This window comes from Anarrhichthys ocellatus, unplaced genomic scaffold, assembly GCF_004355925.1.
Source record: "Anarrhichthys ocellatus isolate YVR2014 unplaced genomic scaffold, GSC_Weel_1.0 scaffold9, whole genome shotgun sequence".
Taxonomy (NCBI): Eukaryota; Metazoa; Chordata; class Actinopteri; order Perciformes; family Anarhichadidae; genus Anarrhichthys; species Anarrhichthys ocellatus.
The window spans coordinates 6,192,967-6,216,658 of record NW_022280039.1 but is presented as its reverse complement, the minus strand read 5'-3'; the positions used below and the strand labels follow the sequence as shown (position 1 = coordinate 6,216,658).

Sequence of the window (23,692 nt, the reverse complement as noted above, 5' to 3'; positions counted from 1 at the left end):
AATGTCTATGTCCAGGGCTTCTAACTACGCATCTAACATGTTGGACCTTAATAAATCATGATCAATCATTGTGTTGACTAATTCAAATTAAATCAAAATGATGTGAAATTCAGCCGGACATCCAGTTTGCCACAATTTCATAATGTCTGCCCGGGGAATTAAACTCGGGGGGTCAGGGACCGCTGCTTGCCTGGGTGTGGGTGATCCCCTAGTGGGACCTCTCCCCAGAGCTGGCTGACCCTCGCCAGGCGCATTTTCTCCGGTGCAACGGAACCGGCTCTAGGTCGGCTGCTTACTCACTCTTATTCCTCACGAGTTGGAATGGAGTATTTGAACTACACACCTTCTGACCGCGACACTTCGCACACATCAGACTCTTCCTCGTCTTTGTGTCTTTACAGGACAATTTCCGTCATGAAATCAAGCAGACAGATGTTGCCCACTGTGAATGAAAGACTGCTCTTAGCAGACAGAGCATAAAAGCATCTTTTTGAGTCACCATCCTCATACAAGTCTCCAGAGTCCTTTAGTAGCATGACAGCCTTGGTGCTAATTCTTGTTTCAAAGGCTTCTAGCAGGCCTTAAGGTGGGTCTTTATTTTTCATTATATACCAGTCTAGTCAGCAAGGATAATGAATTTTGTACAACAAACTGTGGCTTTTGATAAAGATAAGCTCTGTGGGACTAGAAAGCAAGGAGACCTGTGTAGATTGTCCACTCTTTGAAAATTAATTTTGATTCGCTGAACCAGTTACGTGTGCATTAATGTAAATCATCTCCCCAACCTAGGCCACAGTGAGATTTGAACCAAGTGTTACTTTATTTACAAAGTGATGACATGCTTTGCCACTTCCCAGCTTGTTTCTGAAATGACAAAGCAGTCGAAAAGAGCGATCACAGCACAGTTGTAGACAGATTGATCTTACACGATATAAAATTACACAATTACAAAATTATGCAAGACAGCGGTACATCTGTTTGGAGGAAATGTACAGAAATCTCCAAAATCGAGGTAGAAAAAGCACGCACTGCTCGACTGATGACATTTGACACAGGTTCATACAAGTCACCAAAGAGTTTAAACGAGAGAGACGTCATGAGGGAGATGACCACATCCTGATTCAAAATTTAGATAGAAACACTGTTGACAAGTAGGGCAGGTGAGTGTCAAGAACATGTCAATTCTTAAAAGGAAACTGCAGAGTTCAACAGGTCTAGTTAGATGTATTATCAACTGCTAAATGTGGAATGAAACTGATCAAGGCAAAAATAACGAGTGAGGATGTCCACAGTATCATGGTTTCTGACATATACAGTATTGAGTTCAGTTTCAATTCAAGTGTGCGATCAAGTGTTTGGGTGAAACAAGAAAACACTTCTGCCAAACTGTCTTTCACTTCAGAATCTCTTATGATTTATGTATACAGTGGCATGTAAGACACATATGTTTCATGCAGACACTAAGCAAACTACTTTCAGTTTATTTTTTAGCAGCAAACAATGAAATAAAATGGAAATTTTCCCTTCATGTTTCATTTTAACACGATTTTCCACCCACCTTCATTCCCTCATCATCATCACACTTTAAACATTTGTGAAAGATTTAAGGTGCTCCTGTTAAATTTAGTGAGAGGACAAATTGAAAAGTATGACTGGAGATTAAGTGATATAAAAATATTTTAATCCTGGCACAAAGCACAATGAACCTCAGTGTTCACTCTCTGTTTGAAATTAATCTTACTTACTTAATCGTACTCAAATGCGTGTTTAGATGAAGATGTTCAAAAGATATGTGCCACATAACAAATGTTTTTTCCTAATCAAACATCAATTTTGTAAATATACAAAAATCTGTTTACTTTTTGTTTCCTCTGAAAGCCCTAGGATGATTGATTGTGTTTACGTGTAATTTTCTTTGTCACTACATTATCCTTCCATGAATCCCGAGCCAGGACGGAATTGTGGCATATGCACAAAAGCAGTGTCGACTTGAATAGCCCATCAAGTACGCTCTGTGATTTTCTTTCCCAAAATAGAATGACTGAGTCACACACAAAATTAAGTGATTGCGCTGTCTCTCTGCCTTTGCGGAGGGGCCAAAGTGCCACCATCAGTGACTCCCATTTCGCCAGTCTTTGTCTTATCTACAGGCCTGCTGTGAAGGCTACATGTTGCCTTGTAAGCACCAAGTGCACAAGCACAGGGCTGCCATACCCCTCTTTTTGAGATTCGATATATGATGCTGAAGTACCCTGCTTTAAACCTTGAGAGCCTCATGCACGCCCACAGCAGACAGTCTGCGGTTGATGTTGCGATAACGACAGCGGAGAAGGTCACGATAAGTGGAGCGCAGGTCTCGGTTGAAGAAGGCGTAGATGAAGGGGTTCATTAAGGAGTTGGCGTAGCCTAACCAGAGCAGCGTGCGCTCCAGCCAGATGGGCACACAACTACACTCCACTCCACAGATAAAGGGCCTGGCAGTGGACAGGATGAAGAACGGCAGCCAGCACACAGCGAAGACCCCCACGATCACCCCCAGTGTTGTCGCTGCTTTCTGCTCCCTCTTGAAGATGGAGATGTTCCTGCGCTCACGGTTCAGCAGGCGGGACAAGGCCGCGCACTCCTCCACCACACCGAGCGGCTTCAGGCCCTGCATTCGCAGCGCCTCATTAGTTACTGTTTCGAGGCGCTCGCGGCGCGAAAGGTCGGTGAAGCGGTGCTTGGCGCCACTCTTGCGAGCTGCCCTGAATATCTTGTAGTACATGACCAGCATGACCAGCATAGGGATGTAGAAGGCTACAGCTGTGGAATAGATGGTGTAGCCAAAGTCTTGGCTAATGAGGCACACACCGGCTGTGTGGACGTTTTTGGCCCAGCCACAGAATGGTGGCAGGGTGATGGATGCTGACGCCAGCCACACTCCCAGGATCATCTTCGCCATTAGCTGACCGTTCTGCCGGGCTGGGTAGGTGAGGGGCCGTGTGATCCCCAGATATCTGTGAGGAAACGACACAAAATAATTATCACTACTAACCTCCAGGCTGATTTTCTTCATAGGACGAAAAGCAGTTTAAGCTACATTGATGTTTTCTCTAAAAAAACATTTAATACCTTGTCCAGCACAGTAGGTTCATCTTCAAGGAAACAAGGATAATAACTCTCACATATAATGCACCCAGACACTCTGCTGAAGAACAGAAATCTGCTGCCTGTCTTCACTGAGATGAAACTGCAGTGTAGTAGCATCAAAATACATGTCCACTCCGTCCTGGAGGACCATTAGCTTTTTGTTTTGCTGTTTTGGGCTTTGGAGGAGCTTAGCAGGTAGAGAGGGAGCTATCAATCAAAGGGCAGCTCAGTAGTTTCAAATAGCAGCTGGAGGTGTCAGAGAAATAAAGATAAAATGATGTGTGAAAGGTTTGTACAAAACTGGGAAAATAGCCACTATCCTCACAAAATGATCAATCTGTGTGTACATCTCAATGTGTTTTGGCTGTAAGCCCACAGCCTTCATCAGCATCAAATGCGTCATTGATGATAGCTGTATATTTGTCACTCCTGGCTGTTTTTCTGTTTTCCGTCTCTATTGTTAATCTCAAGATAAAAAGCTTTAGGGAGCACTGGCCAATTCGTCTCGTTGTCCATCAGTGATACGATGCTATCAGCACTGTGGACGTCAAATTCAGCTCCGTTTTCTCAGGACTTTCCACTTTTAGATGTTTAGTTTATACGACTCGAGGTCCGATCTCTGTTTACACATTTATAAAGCAGTTTTGTGCCTGTTACAAATGCCATGTGACTGTGTACAATCTGTACTTAATATTATGTTACATTCAGATTAAAGGACAGGCAATAATTAAACAACTTTGTTTGTGTGTCAAACATGCTTTATGCCAAAATCAATTCCAGTGCTTTTTAAAACTGTGCTCATACACAGCACAGCAACAAAAACATATTTGCTAATACAAAATAGTAGTCTAAATTTTCAGTTAGCTGCAAGCTAAGAAAATGGGGTACTGCTGAAAACTGTAGATTGTTAACAAATGACAACACACAGTGAAAGAGGTATTGATTTAGATCAGAATAAATTAGAAGGGGCATTCAGGCTACAATTGCACTGCAGCTAAGAGCACTCGATTATATTCCCGCTGCACCACTCCCGACCCCCTCACACATCTGACACAGATCTGATGTTCTCTAATCAGCTTAAAAAGCTACACGGAGTCACAATTTTTTTTTTTCATTTCCTATCTGGACCACATGTATAATTCGATGGTCACTTGCAGCATGTGACCTACATGCCACTCGTATAAGAATTTGTCAGCGTTGCAATGACAACAAGTGAAACATCCATTATTTATTTTAGACAAGTGCCATTATTTTGTCGCCCGTGGCAGCTTGAGTGGACGACTGATGGCACAGACGACCATGAGACACAAGAGCAGAAACAAAGCCAAATATGCATCCCTCATTTCAATCAAAAATGTATTCACAATGTTTTAACGCATTGCTGTTCGTTAAATTTGGTATTGGATATAAGTGACATCACATATCAGACGCCTTGACAGTGACTTTGTGGTTCCCATTTAAACCATATCAACACTATTACTGAGTCCTTCTTACAGATCCCTTGGCTTAGATTAGTTGGGCTCACTGAATATTACATAACAACTACTGTGTATTCAACCCCCAATCCCTTCAACCACTGCTCTGCCTAGTTAACACCCCTCACTTAAAATTTACTTAGGCTTTACGGGAGGGCTGAACACATCCAAGCGAGCGATGCCAAATAGATACAAGGCAGATCCTGAGATGGGTACACTCCATGCTGTGGGAATTCTTAGGAATACATAACGGAAACCCAGTAATGCAACACTCCTCTCTGAATGCATTATTCAATAATGAGGAAGGTGCTTGTGGTGCTTATTTGGGGTGATATTTGTGTGCCTGTGGGGGGTGGAGGGCAGCTCTCCACAATTCTATGACTCATCTGCAGCCCTTTAGAAAGCAGAGCTGTAAAAAAATCCTCTCACCATCCTTTGGAGACAAACAACTGCCAAGTTGGATAAGACAGCACGCATTTTAACACTCCATTACATCGCTTCCTGCTTGTCGTGAGCAGGATGAGTTGACGCAAACATCTGTGGGAGCTCCGGTTGGTTTTATCTTGTTCATTTTGACATAAAGGGATTAAACTCTTCTGACCCCAGAGAGCCAGTGATAGGATACAGCACCACATGAACAGTGTATAATAAGGAACCAGGCAAAATTAGGTTTATACAACTAATAATACTAAGTAAACACATAAAAATATGCACAATATGAATAAATCAGTGAAGAATTGTTAAAACTGCAATAACTGTCTGAAAGCTGTTTTAGTGACTCAAAACAGTAAAATAAAACCAAAACAGTGAGCTTAAAGATACTAAAAAGCTCAGTAAAGCTGAAACAGAACTACAAAATCAGGTGATAATTCTCTGTGGTTTCATCACAACAAGCGACCGCTCTCACATTTAATCCGTTGTTAAGTGAAATATTTATCACAGCAGCTTAAAGGAACATCATTTTATAGCATTGTGCAAAAATAAATATGAAATTCTAGCATATTTTACAAAATGCATAACATATTTAAAACCACCTCACACCTCAGAGGAAGCACATAATCTTGCAAAAGAAACAGTGGCAACGGATTATAATCACCTCCCAGAACTCGCCGCACACTAAACAGTAACAGTGACACACATAGAGAGTTTAGAGTGTGCTTTTTCATATCTCTGGAGAGGATTTGGGACATATCCACAGTCCCAGCAGCCCTAGGGGATTACCCTGCGACTGACAAACAGTGTGCCCGTGCTAATGTAGAATCCCATTACTTCCGCTAGGCTACCAGCTAGGGCACAGTAAAGTAAACTATTTTCTGTGCTGAAACACTGCAAGCGGCTCTGGTGTGCAACAGTCTTCAGTCATCTCCAGGAGCACCAATCAAACCTTTTATGTCTGAGAGCGGATACTCTGTGAAATATTTACCAAGCTGCAGTTGTTAGGGCAGAGGAGCGGTAAATTTAGAGCAGGATCTCCTCAAAAGAAAGTAACCAGGAGGGAAGTCTGTCAAATTACTTTTTTTCCCACAGAAACTCTCCAACAGAGAATCCTCGCTCATTCATCTCACTGAGGCATTTAGAATTCCTATGTCATATACTTGAGGGCAATCCATAATGAGCCTGTGAAAAAGTGAAACTTTTCCCATTTTAGGCAGAATGTCATTTTTTGATACAGTCTATCTGTGTGAGTGAATTGGGCACAGAGATGCAGACGTTGCCTGAAACAAAGCCTTTTGTTAGAGAATTGTGTCTTCAATAACTGAGTGCAGCTTGGCTGCTTTTTTATCCAGAAATCAGTAGTGTGTATTAACTGCGTTCATGCTTGGTTTGTTTTACGTAAAGTGAATGAGAGGGCTGAAAATGGGGGAAAATCCGAAAAAACCTGATCCATTGTTCACTCTGTGTTCAGTGCAATCTGCTGTTGCTGCAAAATACTTAAAAGAAAAGCTTGTTTTCTTAATGATTTTTGGTGTACCGTTCTAGTAATACCAACCTGAATAACCCAAAACCAATAAGGTATCTTTTTGGGTAAAAAATTAATTACAACAAAAATTAAACAGCATTTATTCTGAGCTGACCTAGACTGAAGAGGATCAAATCTGTCTGAGAGAGTTCTGGGATTTTTCTCCGACATCAGACAACAACGTCAGTCCTCCGGGAATGCTTCAGCTCTCCTATTCTATTTGAGGAACCTCCGTACGACAGAAATCGAGCTGCTTCTCTCACAGAGCACACTGCGGCGCTGTAATTTTCTCCTCAAAAAGGAAGCAAAGGAGTAATCCCATCTGTTTCATACTCAACACTGAATTCTGCCGTACTCCTTTTAGATCAGACAAACTTGCACCGGTTTAGGTCAGGTTCTGTTTTGTTCTCTGACTTCTGCTCCCTTTAAGGTTGAATGAGTGAGGAAAATAGCAGCCGTAGTTTCAAAAAACATCTCTAATCGACTCTTACATAAGCCAAACTGAGTCATCCCACAGACGTACTTCAGCCGTGACATTTGTTATTTACCTCAAGCCACAGGACTGCCAGCTTAGGTCAGACTGGTGTCAAATAGTCTGTGAACAGTGTTGGCACTTATTCTAGCTGACATGTCGAAGAAGATGCTTGGGAACTGACGCAACAAAAGAAGTGTTTACCAGAAAGTGAGTAGGTCAAAATTGTGTATACTTTATGATAACTAAGAACTTATTCTATGCTCAATAAATCGTTTTGATGAAATGATACTTTGAGGACGTGACTGCAGGATTCTAAGTGTTGGGCTGCACTTGTCTGAGTCGATATTAAGCATAAAATGGCAGTTCACCCAAATTACAAAAACACATTTTCCGACTTATCTTTATGTCCCCACTTACCCCTAGTGATATCTAGCCATGGAAATAGCTGCTAATAACCTAATTACTCTTAAATTACTACTTCAGTCCCAGGGTGATAGGGAGACATAATGCTGTATGGGCTGTTATGCGAAAGGTTGAGTTTTCATTCATTTCTGGTTTTGGTGAAACTAAAGCACTCAACCTATTTCTAGCCAGAACAGCTGTGTGGGATAGGGATAGCATTGTCAGATGGTCACACAGTCTGTTGGTCCAACACTTTGATGCAGACTGAAATGTCTCCTCAGCTATTGAACAGATTACCATGAAACACAGTGTGTTTTCAATCCGTTAAAGTTAATTATAACATTTTTGGTCGTCTAAAAAAAGTATTATTCAAACTTTGATTATACTTAGCTCTACCCTCTTAGTTCACTTGTGATCTACATACTATTGTATTGAACATATATTGAATCGCAAGATAGTTTGGAATCATCAATGGTGGATTTTGATGGTTGCTGTATTTGTCTTTAAGGACAGTAACACGTCCTACAAGGATAATAACAGCAACTACTTTGAGGGGCATGTCTGACACAAAATGATTTTTAATCCCTAGCATGATTCCCAATCTCAAGGCACCTGTGGGCTCCCTATATAATTGTAGTTTTCAATCGCCCACAGATTGCACCCCTGACAACCATTTAAAAATGATCACGCCTCCTAATAATGTTGGAGTCGTAAGCTTTTCATAAAGGTGACCTATTTACAAAATCATTGCGGTTAGTTGAAAGGCACACCTATAAACAATGCTTCCACTCACCTGACTTAAAGTCCTGATGCCTTTATAATGTCTGTTTTACTTCCTCCTAATTGTTGTAAAGCAGTACTGTGGATATTTTATGGCCTCTGCACAGCACACCACCTGTCCCTATCGGGTGTTTACTGGCTCTCACAGCAATAGAGATGATAGGCAGCTATTAGTGGCACAGTGATAAATGGATTCCCCTTCAAACAGCCAGCGTGTCCATCCCTGTCAGAGTGTCCTTTGAAAACAAAGCAAATATGCTATACGAGCTCTACAAAGTAGATTATTGAGAATAGGGTCATAGAATAGAAGAGAATGGCAACTAAAAAGCTACACATAAACTCAGCAACACAACATAAGGTATAGTTCAGTTAAGCCACAGATGAGTAGAGTTGCAATCACAACTTTGAGCAGATCAACCCTCCACAAAATAGCACAGCAAGTTGACCTAACAGTGGGGTATTCTGGAAAAAAAGTAGTTAAATTCACATGTCGTCCTATCACAACAGGTGGTTAAAGAGCTCTGACCTGCCACACTGGAAGGAGGTTTGAAAAGCCTGCCAGGATAGTGAGGGCTAAGACACAATAATCATTCAAATGAGAAGGACGAAATCATTCGCGGGAGGCATTCGTAGTGCGGGGCTTGTTTGTGCATAAGAAAATTGATTACTGTCTCCCTTCCACACACCTGGCCGATCTCTGCCTGGAGTGGGCGTGATTGTCCAAATTCCAACATTGGAAAGGTGTGTCGGGGTGCAGGATTTTCAGACACTGTTAGATCATCTGACCAGCGTTTTGACCCCTCTAATGCACCATCATCCTGCATCTACTGAATAGTGCAGGAGAAAAAGCATCTTATGAACAAATGACTGAACACAGACAAATTCAGCAACATCTCATGAAGATTTGTGAGATAGGCATTCACTGCTCTTAAGGCAAAATGGTGTTGCACGCAAAAACACATACACACACACACACACACATTAATGTTCAACAATACAGGGATAGAAATATTAGCTGTCATGCTATATATACAATCTATATGTGTATATATATATATGTGTGTGCGTGCGTGTGTGTATTGCAAAACTGAATAAGTACGTTCATCTTGAGTTTAAAGGGGAAAGAAAACACAATTCCCATCACACACATTATTTAACGTTTTTCTCTCTTTTCGGCTCACTCTTCGGACTCCCTTTCCCAGCGGACTCTGACAGCATCATCTGGCCCTGATCTTTCATGGGTGTTTTTTTCAACCTCTTCATTCTGATAATGGCAGTCTCGGAGAGCTTGCGCTTCCAGTCCTCAAGATACTTCAAAAGCACTCACACTCTATCTCTTGATCTGTGATCCAGGGCTTGAACAAACTAAGTTGAACAGAATCAACCATATTTTTTCTGTAGTACACAGTACATCATGATGAGAATATTTCTGACTAAAGATTAGGGTTATGCTTTAAAATGTTTAGTTAGACAATTATAGGGCTTGGCTTTTTTCCACACGTTCTTTGCTTTTTTTGTCCATCATGCAAATTGCCAAGACCTATTTTTTTCCCAAACTAGTGAAAATTAGTTCCTTTTGTTACTCTGAAATCACCTTTATATACATAGTATGTGTGATGAATATTTTATCATTATCTTTAAGTCATCAAGAATTTTTTTGTGTCTTTGGACAACCCTGTCTGCTAGAAATGATATATTACGCAATTGTCCTCCCAATTAAGTTGGTGTTACATCAGTGAAGAAATCGCCACATTTACCTACTATGCCGGACATTCAAAGTGCAGGACTTTGACTCCAGAGACCGGGGTTGTGTCCTGAGTCCCATCTGTGGTTAGGTTTAGGCAATAAATTAACATGTTATGTCTCGTGTTTTGAGTTCTTCTGTATGAAACGAAAGACCATGATCTCTCTCTCTCTCTCTCTCTCATGTCTTACTATTTCTTGTGGTTAATATTCTGGAGCAGAAGGAAATTGGTCACAACCTTAATTTGCATGGCCCTGACTATAAATAACCTATTATGGAAGCAAACAATAATTAGGTCAACACCAATCTACCATTTGCATAAACAACAAAGATGCTCCAACTTTTCTGCTCTAATCTTTTAGTCATAAACCTTGTGTCTGTGGTCTTTCCTGAATGTTTTTTAGTATGAGACAAGTTAAGAACAGCTTTCCGTGTCTGCCACGTCTTACCATTTACCTTTACTTTCTGAATGGATTCTTGCCGACCCGTTGTGCATTTAGCCTTTTTTTGCTTTCTGTCAATTCTTTAATGCACTTCTATTATCGTGGCAGCCATGGTGACCAGATTTGTGGTGCAGATACAAAGCCTCTATAGACCTATATTTCTACCAGGAAAATTAAATTTGAATCCATCCCACTGCCTCAGTGGGATAGGTTCAGGAACAAGCTTTAATTTGCATGCAATATTGCAAGTGGTGTGCTATTATTGCCGACCAAAATGTACATTTACTGTGGTCAGCATCCCTTGAGCAGCCCCAACTCTGCAAACTCATTTAGTGAGATCCCAGAAAGCTCACTCAAATATTGATGAGTGTGCTAACTCTCTCTTCATTACTATACAATGAGTCAAGTATGCTAGTGGAAGGTGAATAAATACATGCCAGCAAGTCCATCGTCTTCTCTTTTTCCTGTCACGATGATGTGAGAGAGCGAACGTGAAGAGCCTCTCCATCTCAGTCACCTTCCCTTTGGTTCTGTCACCGACGGCGCTCGTTCTCTCAAAGGACACCTCGAAAATTAAATAAGCTTAGAGGTAGTGTCAGATGTGGGGGAGGTATCTAATTCCCCGCTTCCGTCCATTTTACTTTTGACCTTCAGAAAAAGATGTTGAACAATTTTAGTTACCAAGGATACCACAGGCAGCTCCTTTTTGAGCCGACTCTCTTTCTTCCAAATTGGCATCTAGTCAGCAGTTAGAGTAGCTGAAGTAGCTGTGCGGTCGATTATATGTCATCATTTTGTGGCTCTGAAAATGGAAAAGGACAGCACGGAGGAGTTGTATCTAACTTGTTCCTGAGTCACTAGACACCATGTAACATGGAGGCAAACGTTGAAGACTGTGCTTTTTCTCCCCCTTGTATTCTCTTCCTGACCTTTTATTTTTGGGACATGTAAATCTTAAAGATATTTAAAAACTCAGCTAAGGGCAAGAGAATGCTATAGATACCTGTATTCTTGTTGAATTGTATTATTATGAATGCTTCATCTTGTGCACACACATAGTAAATTTAAGTATCTTTTATGTAGTTCTGACACATTTCAATTCAAGGTTCAAATGTGTTGTTTATCTCCTGGGAACTTTTATAGAACAAAAAGTTCAATCATGTACAAACAAACCCAAAACCCAGATCAAACCTGTACAATTCATGGATAGTAAGTTCCACAATAATTCAATTCACACTTCATCCAATCCTCAGCTACAAATAACCTTTCAAAATGTTTTTAGGGTCATTATTCCTGAATGCAGTGCATTTAGTAGACAATCCTCTAAATTGATTCTTGACATAATGTAGAGTCCTGCATTTCTGTGTTCTCCGGTTCTCAACCTCAACTGGAGATTTGAGGCCTTCTGATCTTCTAAATGATTAATTGGATCTCCAGTATGCCTTCAGTCTTCAACCAGATGTTGGGTGTGTAATTTTAATGACAAACCTAGAAATCAAACAATTAAATAATATTCTATAAAGGACCATTTTGATAAAAAAAAAATAGACAATAGCTGCTTTACTGCTTACATCAGCGGGACTGATATTAATGCTTTCCAGGAGAAGAAAGCGAATAGAATGTAATTTGATTCTGCACCAGGTGATATGCATCATAAGATATGGAGGTTGAATCTATGTTCCTCTCTGAGCATAGTGTGCACTACCCAGACACAACTCTAGCTGATGACAGGAATATTCATTACAAGAGCAATTTCACTGCTGTTTATCTCGCCTATGAGCAGTGAGAGAGAGAGAACATAACTCAGTTATTAAGTCTCTTTTTACTGGCAAAGCATATTTACAGTGTATGTACAGTATCACGTTTGTACATTTCCAGGATTCATCATCACGCAGACTAATTTAAAAGATAAACAAACAAAATACCATTATGGGTGAGCAAGCACAGCTGTGACAACAAGATAGTAATACTGATCTGGTGAATTAAAGGTCACTGTTGTGTAGCTAAAGCAGTGCACATAATGATGAGTTAGAAACAGCGCAATGAGCTTAATGTAGACAAAATAAATGAAGGTTTATAATTCTTAAGAGCTACAGTAGAGCTGAAGAAAAGTACCTCTCAAATTTGCACAGCAAAGTCAATATAGTACGCCTTCGTCTCACTGGGGCTAATCCTCTCTGTACATACTCACAGACACAGGCACACACACAATTCACCAAAACTGGCAAATGGTTCGAAGCTAGCAAGCTAATATTATTAGCCATGCTAGCTGCGTGTCTCTAGGGATGGCAATGTCGGTCGGTCTTTCGTTCCACACTTTGGTCTGGACTGAAATATCCCAACAACTGCTGGATGGATGGCTGTGACATTTTTTAGAGGCATTCATGGTCCCCAGAGGATGAATCCTACAGACATGACTTCTCATCTAGTGCCACCAACAGGTTGAAGTTCTCACTTATCCAGGGAAATATTGCAAATCTACTTGATATATTGGTAGAAAATGTCAAAGTCCCCAGACAATGTTTCCCCAATGACTTTAATGATTCCTTGACTTTTGTCATGACATTCCCATCAGCTTCAGCTTTATGGGTTTATGTTTAGTACTGATTAGAATATGTTAGCATGTTAACAGGCTAAACTACGGTGGTGGTGGTGAACATGTTGAACATCATCATCATCATCGTCAGCTCAAATAGAAGCATTTACACTTTATGCTCCCTCTAAACAAATATACATGGATGCAAAAGGTTGGTCACTGGTTTAAGTCAAAGGGATAGTTTAGATGTTTTCAACTGGTGTTGTATGAGGTACTTTTCCAGAGTCAGTATATTACCTGTGTGTACACTATATTTAGAATATTTTAGCAGGTTTAGCTTGCCATGAGACAGCTATACAGTCTATGTTTTGACAGGACACTGAAGATGTTATACATGCTCTCTTCAAAGCCAGTATACTCCATTGGAAAAAATAGTAGTTTTACCTTGCACAACACAGGAGTCGCTGGTCTATCGCTGCCTCGATCAGTTAGTTTCTTTGTGTTATTGTGCAACTTAATTCATTCGGTTTTACCAAAGTCACACAATTACACAAACAAACTAATCCATCAAGGCAGCGGCAAAGCAGCAACCCTGTGTTCTGCGAGGTAATATTAGTTTTTTTATATTCGTTATTTTTCTTTCGAGAGCATAGAAATGGCTTTCTCACAACAAGGTAAACCAGCTAAAATATTTTAAATATAGCATAAACTGAAACTGATTTTCTGTTAGCTGGGCCTTTCTTTTATGTGACTGAAATAAGTTTTGCTGCTGCACCCAACCGCAGCAGTACATTGCTTCCATGCAGTAACTCCTGTCTGCTTCTCCATACTGGGGACGTGCCAACCGCCATCTACTGTAGGTAATAAACTGACTACGGATAAGTACCTCATACAACCCCACAAAACATTGGAACTATCCCTTTAACTACTCAGTTTTTGTGTACAGGAGCATTTATGCCTGGATTTGATGGACCGTATAAATATTCAGTTCATGTTCACAGTTGAACTAAATGCCAAAACTTGAGTTGCATTGTTCTGCAACAGCAGCAATATGCTTAACGTTCAAAATGTATTATCTGCAATCCACAGTATAGTGTGTTTGCAGCCTCTCAGCTCCATCAACAGGAAGCTCATTATCTCTCTGCTTGGTAAATGCTTGTTGGCCCTTTGTTCAATCATGATGAATAAAGCACCTTTGTTATGCCAAACACAAAGCTTGATTTATGCCATACTAAAGTCACTCAGCACTTTGCCCTTTTCTTCTCCCTGTCCCCAGAGATTGCTGGGTAAATAGGGTGACAAGCTGGGAATAGCAAAATCAAACTCAGATCTCTATCTGTGGACCTGTTAGTAATCCATCATCTTCTAATTGCTCAGGAAGGTGCAACGTACCAATACTGCTGCTGACTTATGAAAGTTTGATCCCCCTAGCTTTTCAGGAAACAAGGGTTTCTAACAGTTTTCATCAACCCTGGGTTCTTAAAACTCCCTCAAAACATCAATAACTGTGTGTATTTTTTGTTCAAGGAAGGAAAACAGAAATATCAAATTGGGGTCAGATGTTTTTTTACCAAATAATAGGAACTTGCAAATCACTCAAAACATCAACATGACAGCCCAAAACAATCTCCTTCATAACCTAATTTTATTTTGTGAAACACTTTGGCTGAATATTTTAATTTCAGTCTTTGATCCATCAATGCTACTATTCAAATATCATGCATCGCTGGATCTGGTTCAAGAGCTCACTGATTAGTTGTGTCGGCAAATCTGATTTAAGTGGCTCCCTACAGAGACAACCAATAAATCAACACAATAAATCAAATCACAGATTTTGTGTCAGTGAAACATGATTATCTGCGCCGTTTAAACATTACGTTTTTTTTCATCAAGGCATTTCATGATAATGCAAATGTTAGCATGTTAACAGGTAAAACCAGTCGTTTTCAAAGTGTGTGGGCTTAGCAATGGTGTTCATTCAGAGTCGTTAGGTTTACAGAAGGACAAACAAAAATAAAAGCTTTTCTTCCTCTAAAAGGGGGGGGGGGTGACAGAAACATTTTGAGAACTTTAACTGATGTTTCACATTACACCTGATAAAAACAAATCGGCATGTTAGCATCGTCATTCTGAGCATGTTAGCAGGCTGATGCTAGCTATGGTTTTAGACTCTTGGTCTTGTTATCTTCCTCTTCGTCTTGTTTTGTTTATTAGATCACATTCAGTTTAATGTTGCATTTCTGCCCTTCGCTGAGTAGCCTGCCCTTTTTCTTAAGCGATTTGCAAATTAGGAGGATCTCTTCAAAGAGTACAGATTGAGAATGCAACTGGAAAGGAATTGGAAATATTTGGTCAGGACATGCTTTTATACCATTCGACAAATCAAGATAGTGATAAGGAGTGTCATTTACATTTCTCATGAATGTTGACCATGTTCTCTATAGTTAGCATTTAGTTAGCTTGAATGATTGACTTCAGCTTTTCATCTCTATGATTCTTGTTTTTAGAGGTATGAGAATCCTTGTCCTAAACACTTCAATGCATAAACATTGTGTATATGTTTTTCTTTCTTTTTCTGTTTCATCAGGAGGTAAACAGAGCACAAGCATCTTATTGCAATATACTACTTCCTATTGCAAACAAGAAACTTGAAATCTAAATACATTGAAATCTGCTAAATATGGTAACGTCCAGGCCTGATTGCAGCATTCCACGATAGACCCATCCTGTACCTGAATATATTTATTTTACTAATGAGCCAACGACAAGACTTTCAAATCATGGTTGCTTACGCCATACAAGATGATTTGCAAGTGACAATCCTCTGGTAAAAGTAAAGACCAATCACAAAGTCAAAAGACAAACAAGCCACTGCCATCATTTCTGCTCTCCTCCCTTTGACTTTCTTTTCTCAGTCATCTCAACCCCCTTCGGCTCCATTCCCACACATACCACCCTATTTGACCACATGATCAGGGGACAATTTGTCTCTCACTTCATGTGCTTCTGTAAAAGAAGTCAAACAGACAGTCAAATAGGACGGAAAGTGAGCTGCGGTTGACAGTACAAGCAGCACTTATCAATGATTAACTTGCCAAATGCCTTCTCCCAGCATTTTTATTTAATGCTGGTCTGAAATGTTTTCATTGACAGTAGTTTTGCTCCGGAAGAAGTCCTTGTTTACATGATGCGGGTGGTGGATTTTAAATTTAAATACTTTAAAAAGGAGAGTGGTTTGTCTTCTCTGTATGAAACAGCTGTAGTGGCTTGAAACATTCAATGTGTCTCTTGTGGTTTCTAAACCGTCTAAAATGTAGCACTCTCTGTAAACTGGTTTGGATCATAAGATTAAAGAATGCAGTGTAACATCCTATTTAGTACCAAAACACACTTTCTGACGCGATTTAGCATTTCTTTACAAGCATGAACTGTCTGTCTTTGATCTGATCGCACTGGCCTAGGAGGAGATGTCCAATCCTCTGCATTTCAGTGAGGTGGCCCGACAAGTGGGAAGTGAATAGTGCCTGAGAGAGTGGTGCTTAGCCGTCACATCACATTACCTGAGGATGCGTCAGCTGGGGGAAGTCATCTGTATCTGCTGCTGCGGGTGGATGTCCCCCAGTTGCACTAACCAAGCGCTGCCTCTCCTGGGAGGAACTTACTCGCCGACCTCACAAAAATATTGTCAGATGTGGAGAGAGGGTCAATACGGGAGCTGTGTGTGAACGCGACTCATCATTGACACACCAGTTGGCAGAAAGCTTGTGAAGGCTGTGGCTAATTCTGCTGCCATCTAAGGGTCCAAGCTAGCGTGATTTTCTCCCTCAAATCCCTTGCAGAAGCTTACGGGTGTGATCACACCTACACTGTGTTTTCTTTAGTCTGAACCTTGGTGGAAAAGTTTACATTACTGCAGTTATGTGATATTTTTTCTTGGCCTACATCCCATCCATCTTCCACACGTTCACTGGTAGTTAAGCCAAGCTATATTTGATTTTCAAATTGAACTACTGTATGTCTCATGCTATACCAAGCTCCTCCATTCCTGTCTTTTCTTGGACACTACAGAAAAGGACTACCCTCTCTTCCCACTGTTGTGAATAAATCATTCATATTTCCCTTTTGAATTATTGAGCATACAGCGTATTACTCTCAGTGAAGGTAAAAACTGAGTGTAGCCAAAAGAGATCCTAACTTTTTTGGGATGTGGGCACAAAAGTGTCTCAGCCTTAGCCGAAATTGCATGCTGGGATATCTTGTGAAAGAGCAGACCTACATTTATATATAGATTTGCTTTTGTTCACTTCCCAACACTCAGGCTGGACTCTTCTGCTGTTGCTGGGTCAGTGCTGTGGTGTGTTAGGTTCAATTTGCAGGTGCTGAATGGGTACTCATCCATAAGCATGGCCTTCACAGCCATAAATCCACATTTGCACATACAGTATAAAATCAATACCACAGAAGAGTATTCTGCAGTTATTTTGACGTGACCCAGGCCACAGGATGGGTCACCTTTTCTTCACATCTGTCAATAGCTTGCTTTTATTTGTTGAGAAAGGTTACTAAACTCAGATTTATAAGGGACATTATTGCTAGTAGATGATTTTTCTAACATACTGCTGGGGGGAAAGAGACAATAGGCTAAACATATAGCTTTCAAACTAATGTAAGATTGTTTTGTTTATTATTTAAGTGAAATACCATTCAAAAAGTTGAAAGGTAATTTCACCTCCATTAGAATCGTAATACATATTAAGTAGAGTTGGGTGCAAAGTCAATATAGACAATATAAATTTATAAAACAACAGACATTTTACCTTGTGGCTCATGATATATATTTGTTTCATATAGCTGGTGTATTAGGCTATTGTGGGAATTGTTTCAAATAAATGAGGACTGTCCATATGTTTTTTTTATGACTGTGATGAAGTACTTTAAGTACTTTGCTTACTTTAGATCATAACATGTTCCTCTCTTGTTAATTTATCCCTTCACAATTTCTCAGGTTATTTTTCCGAAAATTGAGTGTATTATATCATGATATGTTTTGATACCATAATATTAAATTATATAAACCTTGATAGAGAATTTGATTCATAGTATTCACTCTCCTAATGATACTGCATGGTAATATAACTACTGCTCGGAGAGTATAAATAGTATTTTGAAGTGTTTAAACGTTTGTTTAAATATTTGGAATATCTTCGAAAGGCACCATTAAACCACACAGTGACTGCATGTGCAAATTGAGTCACAATACAGTGAGACTGTAGAATTAGACCAAAGCTGGATTACCAACTGGGCAAAGTGCACAACTGCTACAGGGTCCCAGACCTATGTTTATGGTTTCTGGTAATTTGGTTAATTCCTGCATTTTTAAAGAGGCACTCCATGGATTTTGCAAATCATTGTTCAGTTTACTTGTCACAGTGAGTACCTACTAAATCTCTGAAAAGGGTATTCTTTGGCTCCAAATTGAGCTTTCTAAAGGCGTGGAGTTTGAAAGACATGAGTGTTTACCAGGCAGGGGTGCTCTAACAAAAATATACTGTTGACTTGCAATATGGGAAAACGTAGGATTCAATGTTTTGAGGGTTTGACCAATGCTTAACATTCCAAGATAGCTCATGCTGTGCTGCATCCATTTGAATCATTCTTTAAATGTCCTCCAACTTTACGGTGGTAACTTTTAGGAGGTGCAATACCGCATCCCTTTAACTAATCTTGAGACCCTGTCTTGTAACGTATAAGTGTCATGTGTCAAAATGTAGTATTAAATCTTCATTATTTCAGTTTATATTGTGGGAGCCAACAACAAATGTTTACTCCAGAAGCCTACGTGTATTTATCCGGCACTGAATACACTTGCGATAAATCGGATGGTGAATGTCAGAGATTCTGTGTTCCACCAGAACGACAGCAGTTTCTCTGAGAGTATCTATTTAAGCCTGTCTAGTTCCTGCAAGATCATAAATTAATTGGCCCCAAACTAGGGCCCACTACTCTAGCACCACATTGTTCATACTGGCATATACGTACATTTATGCATCTGCTGCCCTGTAAACCAAAAGGAACTCTGAGAGACAGTAAATATCCCTCTGCAGCAGAGCACTTAGTTTTCAGGAACTGCATAACCCCCACAAACAAACCTGTTCAATCATGAGCCTCATTTGCAGCTCTCCCTTCTGTTCTGCCTAATTTTACAATGCATGTCCTTGGGAACCCTAAATGACAGTGAGTGAGCCCTAATTACAGCTAATCATGTGTCTAATTGGCAATTACCATTCTAATGAATTATCTCTAGGATTCCCATTGTGAATCATATACCGAACTCACTCTGCTTTGTTTAATTAAAACGAGCCTGTTTTCATGGAGATCAGCACAAACAGTTTACAGAGCTGTCTGTACGCTTTTGTGCCAAAATAATCCCAAACTGACTTCATAATTATTTTAAATTCTCAGTTAGTCTTGAGGTCCACAAGAAGCAGGAATTCATGGAAAAGATCCTCTAGAATGATGTGGTTTGGTGGTTGTGCACACTTTGATTTCATGGTACGAGATTCAATCACCTACCCTATCTTTTCATCAGCCCAAAACACATTCATAGCTCTGTCAATCACACTGTAACACAGATTGATATCTGTGATCCTGTTCCTCCCATAATATCATTAGCTCCTCAGGCGTACTTAAGTCCCTTGTGCTCAGTGTATCAACAAGCAGGAAACATGCACATTCTGGGTGTAAGGCACTGAGGTAATAATGCCTGATTAGCAAGCGGGAGGAATAATCAGATCATCAATACAACAGCGAGCCTCTGTCTTCATTATGTTTACTGAGGCAGAACAATGACACCATTCATTTGACTTAATGTTATTGTGGCTTAGTGGGAGCAGTGGACATGTCTCATCTGTCACAAGCCTTCAGGCTGAGCTCAGCTGTAGTATACCTGAGATCCAGAGTGGCTCTTGATGGGTGGGGATGAGTGCTTACATCCCCCAATTTTAATGTGGAATTTATAGCAACTTACTGTGGAGCTTTTGGGAACTAACTTGAATGAATAATTTAGCACACCAGAATGGTATAGCTCCTATTTTTGTATGTTGCGGAACAGAAAAACAGCAATGGTAGTTCTGTTTTCTCTGAAGTGAACTTTGCCTACAGCACTTTAAATTAATTATCACGGGCGCAATAATAGAGAACAGGTGCAGTGTGTCCTTAATAGAAGTGTAGGAAGTTGTAAATCACATATCAAAGTCATCAGCTATGAGGTCAATGGGCGCTGATCCCAAATGCGTAAAGGAAACACTGATCATAGTCCGGTCAAGCAAATTAATTAAGCGTGCTATAAATTAATCACAGTCTGCGTATTCATTTTCTGGTTCAGTGGTTTTAAACGCACAGATCAGGGACCGTTGATCTTGAATGAGGCATTTACATGTCATTCGCTGGCACAAAACAAATTCATTAGGCTAGTTCATTTGGCACTTGAACTGTTCCTGCCCCCGGTGGTTTAGAGCGGTTTATAAAAGGCCATGTATTTGTCTTCTCCGTCACATTTTAAACGCAGGGTGAACTGCATGCATAATTGTGGTGCCACTGCGAATTAACAGGCTTCATTATCAAAGCAGCTTAATTTGCTAACTTTTCGCAACTCACCTATCGACGCTGATCACACACAGGGTCATGATGGAGGCAGTGCAGCACATTACATCCATGCCGATGAAGATGTTGCAGAACACCTCTCCAAAAAGCCACTTGCCCCCGGTCAGGTCTGTCACTATTACGAAAGGCATCACAACTATAGCCACTGACAGGTCCGCCACTGCTAGAGATACCAGAAGGTAGTTTGAAGGTTGTCTCAGTTTCTTCACCACGCACACAGCGATCACCACCAGCGTGTTCCCCATGACGGTGACCGCCGTGATGATCGCCAACATCACCCCGATAATGATCTTCTCCGGGTGCCCGAAATCCTGCAGCTGCTCCCCGCACGACTCGTTCCACATGGCTGTGGGACTGATGGTGACGAGGACGTTGTATAGAAGCTGCAGAGTGCCATTGATAACTTCGGAAATATCCTCCCTCTTGTTAAAAGTGAGCTCAATTTCCGAAGTATTGTACATCACGACAACGTTATCTCGGAAGGGGTGCAAGGGACGCCTCGCCAGTACACTCCAATTACGCGCATATTTGGAGATGTGTAACCTGCTCTCGGCTCCTGTCCAGCGGTCTTAGATCGAGGCTGCTGCAGCTACACCGCATCACAGCTGCCAACAACTCACAGTGGGTTCTCAACTGTTTTCTATTTCAGTTTCAATGATCTGTCTCGAGTGAAATAAGTGCGTGCTCCATCCCTACAAGGAAAAACAACTTTTACTCCAAAACTATGCAATGTGAAAAAAGTTACAGAATATAAACATAGCGGCTCCCGAAGTGCTTGTTTCGTGGTCCACTAACCGGACAAATATGGACTATTGGGGGAGTTGCGCTGCGCAAACCGCACCTATCAACGTGACGCATCACTTGAGGCGCACAGACAGCCAACTGAATACGAGACATGAGCGATACGGCAGCGGTTTCAAGCGTGCAAAACCATGAATAGTGTATGCTTATTTATGCTTTTTTTGCTGTAAAGGTTCCCTCTCCAAACTGTAGCATATTCACCTTGTTAGTTAATGTAGTGTATCCTAATCAGAGAATAGATTCTACCGAGGGTTTCCTTGTGTCGTTTTTATCTGACGCTTGTCTATTTTATATCTGGCTGTGAGTTAATGTCACAAAAATCCCACATCTTTTCACACTGTATAATATCTCCTCCTCAGTACTACGGCTATATTATTATAATTCTCAATGATCTGGCTGGAAACCCCTGAGACAGATATTTGTTCTGAAGCCCGTAAACACAGCCGAGCATTTATTGAGGGGGGAGAAAAATAAATCTGTTAAAGTTTGCTTTAAAATCACTGCTGTGTTCCCACGTGCCTCTTCAATTTGAAGAAGAGACAGGAAATGAACCCCATGGCATTTTGCCAGTGCCTCCTACAAGCAAAAATCAACTGCTTATAAATAGAACATCTCACTCAAACTCAACTCTCTTGTCATGTACAATATGCTTTTCTACTGTGCTGGTGCCTTTATTGGTTGCCTTGGCTCCTCAAATGTAAGCTCTGAAGACAAATCAAAAGAGAAAGCCCAGCTCTACTGTTCATCCGGGAAGACATGTGAGGACATATGGGAAAGCTTCCCAGGATTTTGGTTGCTTGCATCATTGTCCAGGCAGCAACAGCTGTGGTGTGTTTGTCCCTCTGGGTCTGGAGGGGCCAGCACTGTCTCCCACAATTCCCTTACAGGCATCACTGCTTCTCCCCACACCTCAGATGCAATCCACCACAGTCATGGCCTTTTAGGACTCACCATTACCTACCACTCTGTCTGACAGACAGGTCAGTAATGATTGTCACATCAGATTAATGCCACTGGCCATTGGCAGTTTCTGCTGGACCTTCTGCTGTCAAGGAAATGTGGCCCCTTTAAGCTATTATGATGTAACATATGCTCAAAGTCAGAGGAGACGGGTCATGTTTCCAGGGTAGAAAGCCTCTGAGGCAAGTTCTCAGGGCTTATGCAAATCAACCTGACAACATGTCAGTGTCTCTTTCAGCTCCTCTGAGGGTTTTGTAATGCAAAGGGTTAAATAGGTATGAATTACAACTGTTTTGAAAGCGATGAGGGGAGATGGTTAGAAGAAAGAAGAAATTCAAAGCAAACCGCTACAAATTCTTAATGGATCTGTTTCATCTTTGTGGAACCAACCACAGGCATTCCCCAGTGGTCATTTTGAATCTCGGTGTGGTGGTTTTGCATGTTTATGTGTTTGTTGTCTTTGTGGTTGTTGTTTTGTCTGTTTTTGTAGTCGTTTGATTGACTGTCCAACAAGAAACAGTCACTTCAAACAGAGATTCTGGCCCAGAGGCCCCCTACAGTACATTCAGCTGTGAGATTTGGTAAGTCTTGGACTTTGATGCAACCAGGTTACCACGCTGAGACTGCTGAAAACTCAGATCTGTGTGCTCCTTTGTTAGAAGGTGGTGTGGTATGTCAAAATTGAAAGCGTCGTTTGAACCAATTAGAGGAAATTACCTGAAAATGCAAAACTTGTTTTGATCCCCCTTGCAGCCAAAATCCCCGATGACCTGTTTTGGATGTCAGGTTAGTAAGACTCTGCCCGATAAACAAGCCACATGTGAATCCATGTGACTTTTGCTCACAAGCCCTGGAACCCCTCTGATTGGGCAATAAGAACCTTGATGAAACCAACATATTAAGTAAACTTGTCCTTTCACAGGAATGATACCGGCTGCCATCAAGTTTTACATTTTGACCTGTAATTACACCAGCATGTTGACCATGTTCTGATAATATTAAATGTCAGAGCACACTACCAAAAGCATCCCTCCAGGTCTAATCCAAACATGCGTCATTAAACATGACAGGTAATGTTATTGACTATGTTGACTTGGAGCCCATCTGTGCCCCTGACATGAACTGGCATAATGTTATCAGTCAGTCAGTTGAAGTCAAATGTCTGCTCTTTAGATGTAGATTACAGCTGAAGGCAGACAGGTGGAGATTGTCCCTCTTCACAGGCCAAGGGGGGAGATAAACATTGTTTATTTCGTTTTCTTGGCAGCAAATTGAGGATTTGCGAACATGACCTTAATAAGGTGACACAATCAGGCACAGAGCAG

The 23,692-nt window shown here is 40.8% G+C and overlaps 1 protein-coding gene across 1 annotated transcript; it reads right to left on the bottom strand.

Moving 5' to 3' along the window:
* Nucleotides 1-333: 333 nt before the first annotated feature.
* Nucleotides 334-21,396, bottom strand: htr7c (5-hydroxytryptamine (serotonin) receptor 7c). Its single transcript, XM_031849600.1, has 2 exons — nucleotides 20,601-21,396; nucleotides 334-2,996 (listed from the first exon to the last, which is right to left on the bottom strand). Exons 1-2 carry the CDS (start codon nucleotides 21,065-21,067, stop codon nucleotides 2,258-2,260), a joined length of 1,206 nt encoding a protein of 401 aa, XP_031705460.1. The 5' UTR covers nucleotides 21,068-21,396; the 3' UTR covers nucleotides 334-2,257.
* Nucleotides 21,397-23,692: the final 2,296 nt, after the last annotated feature.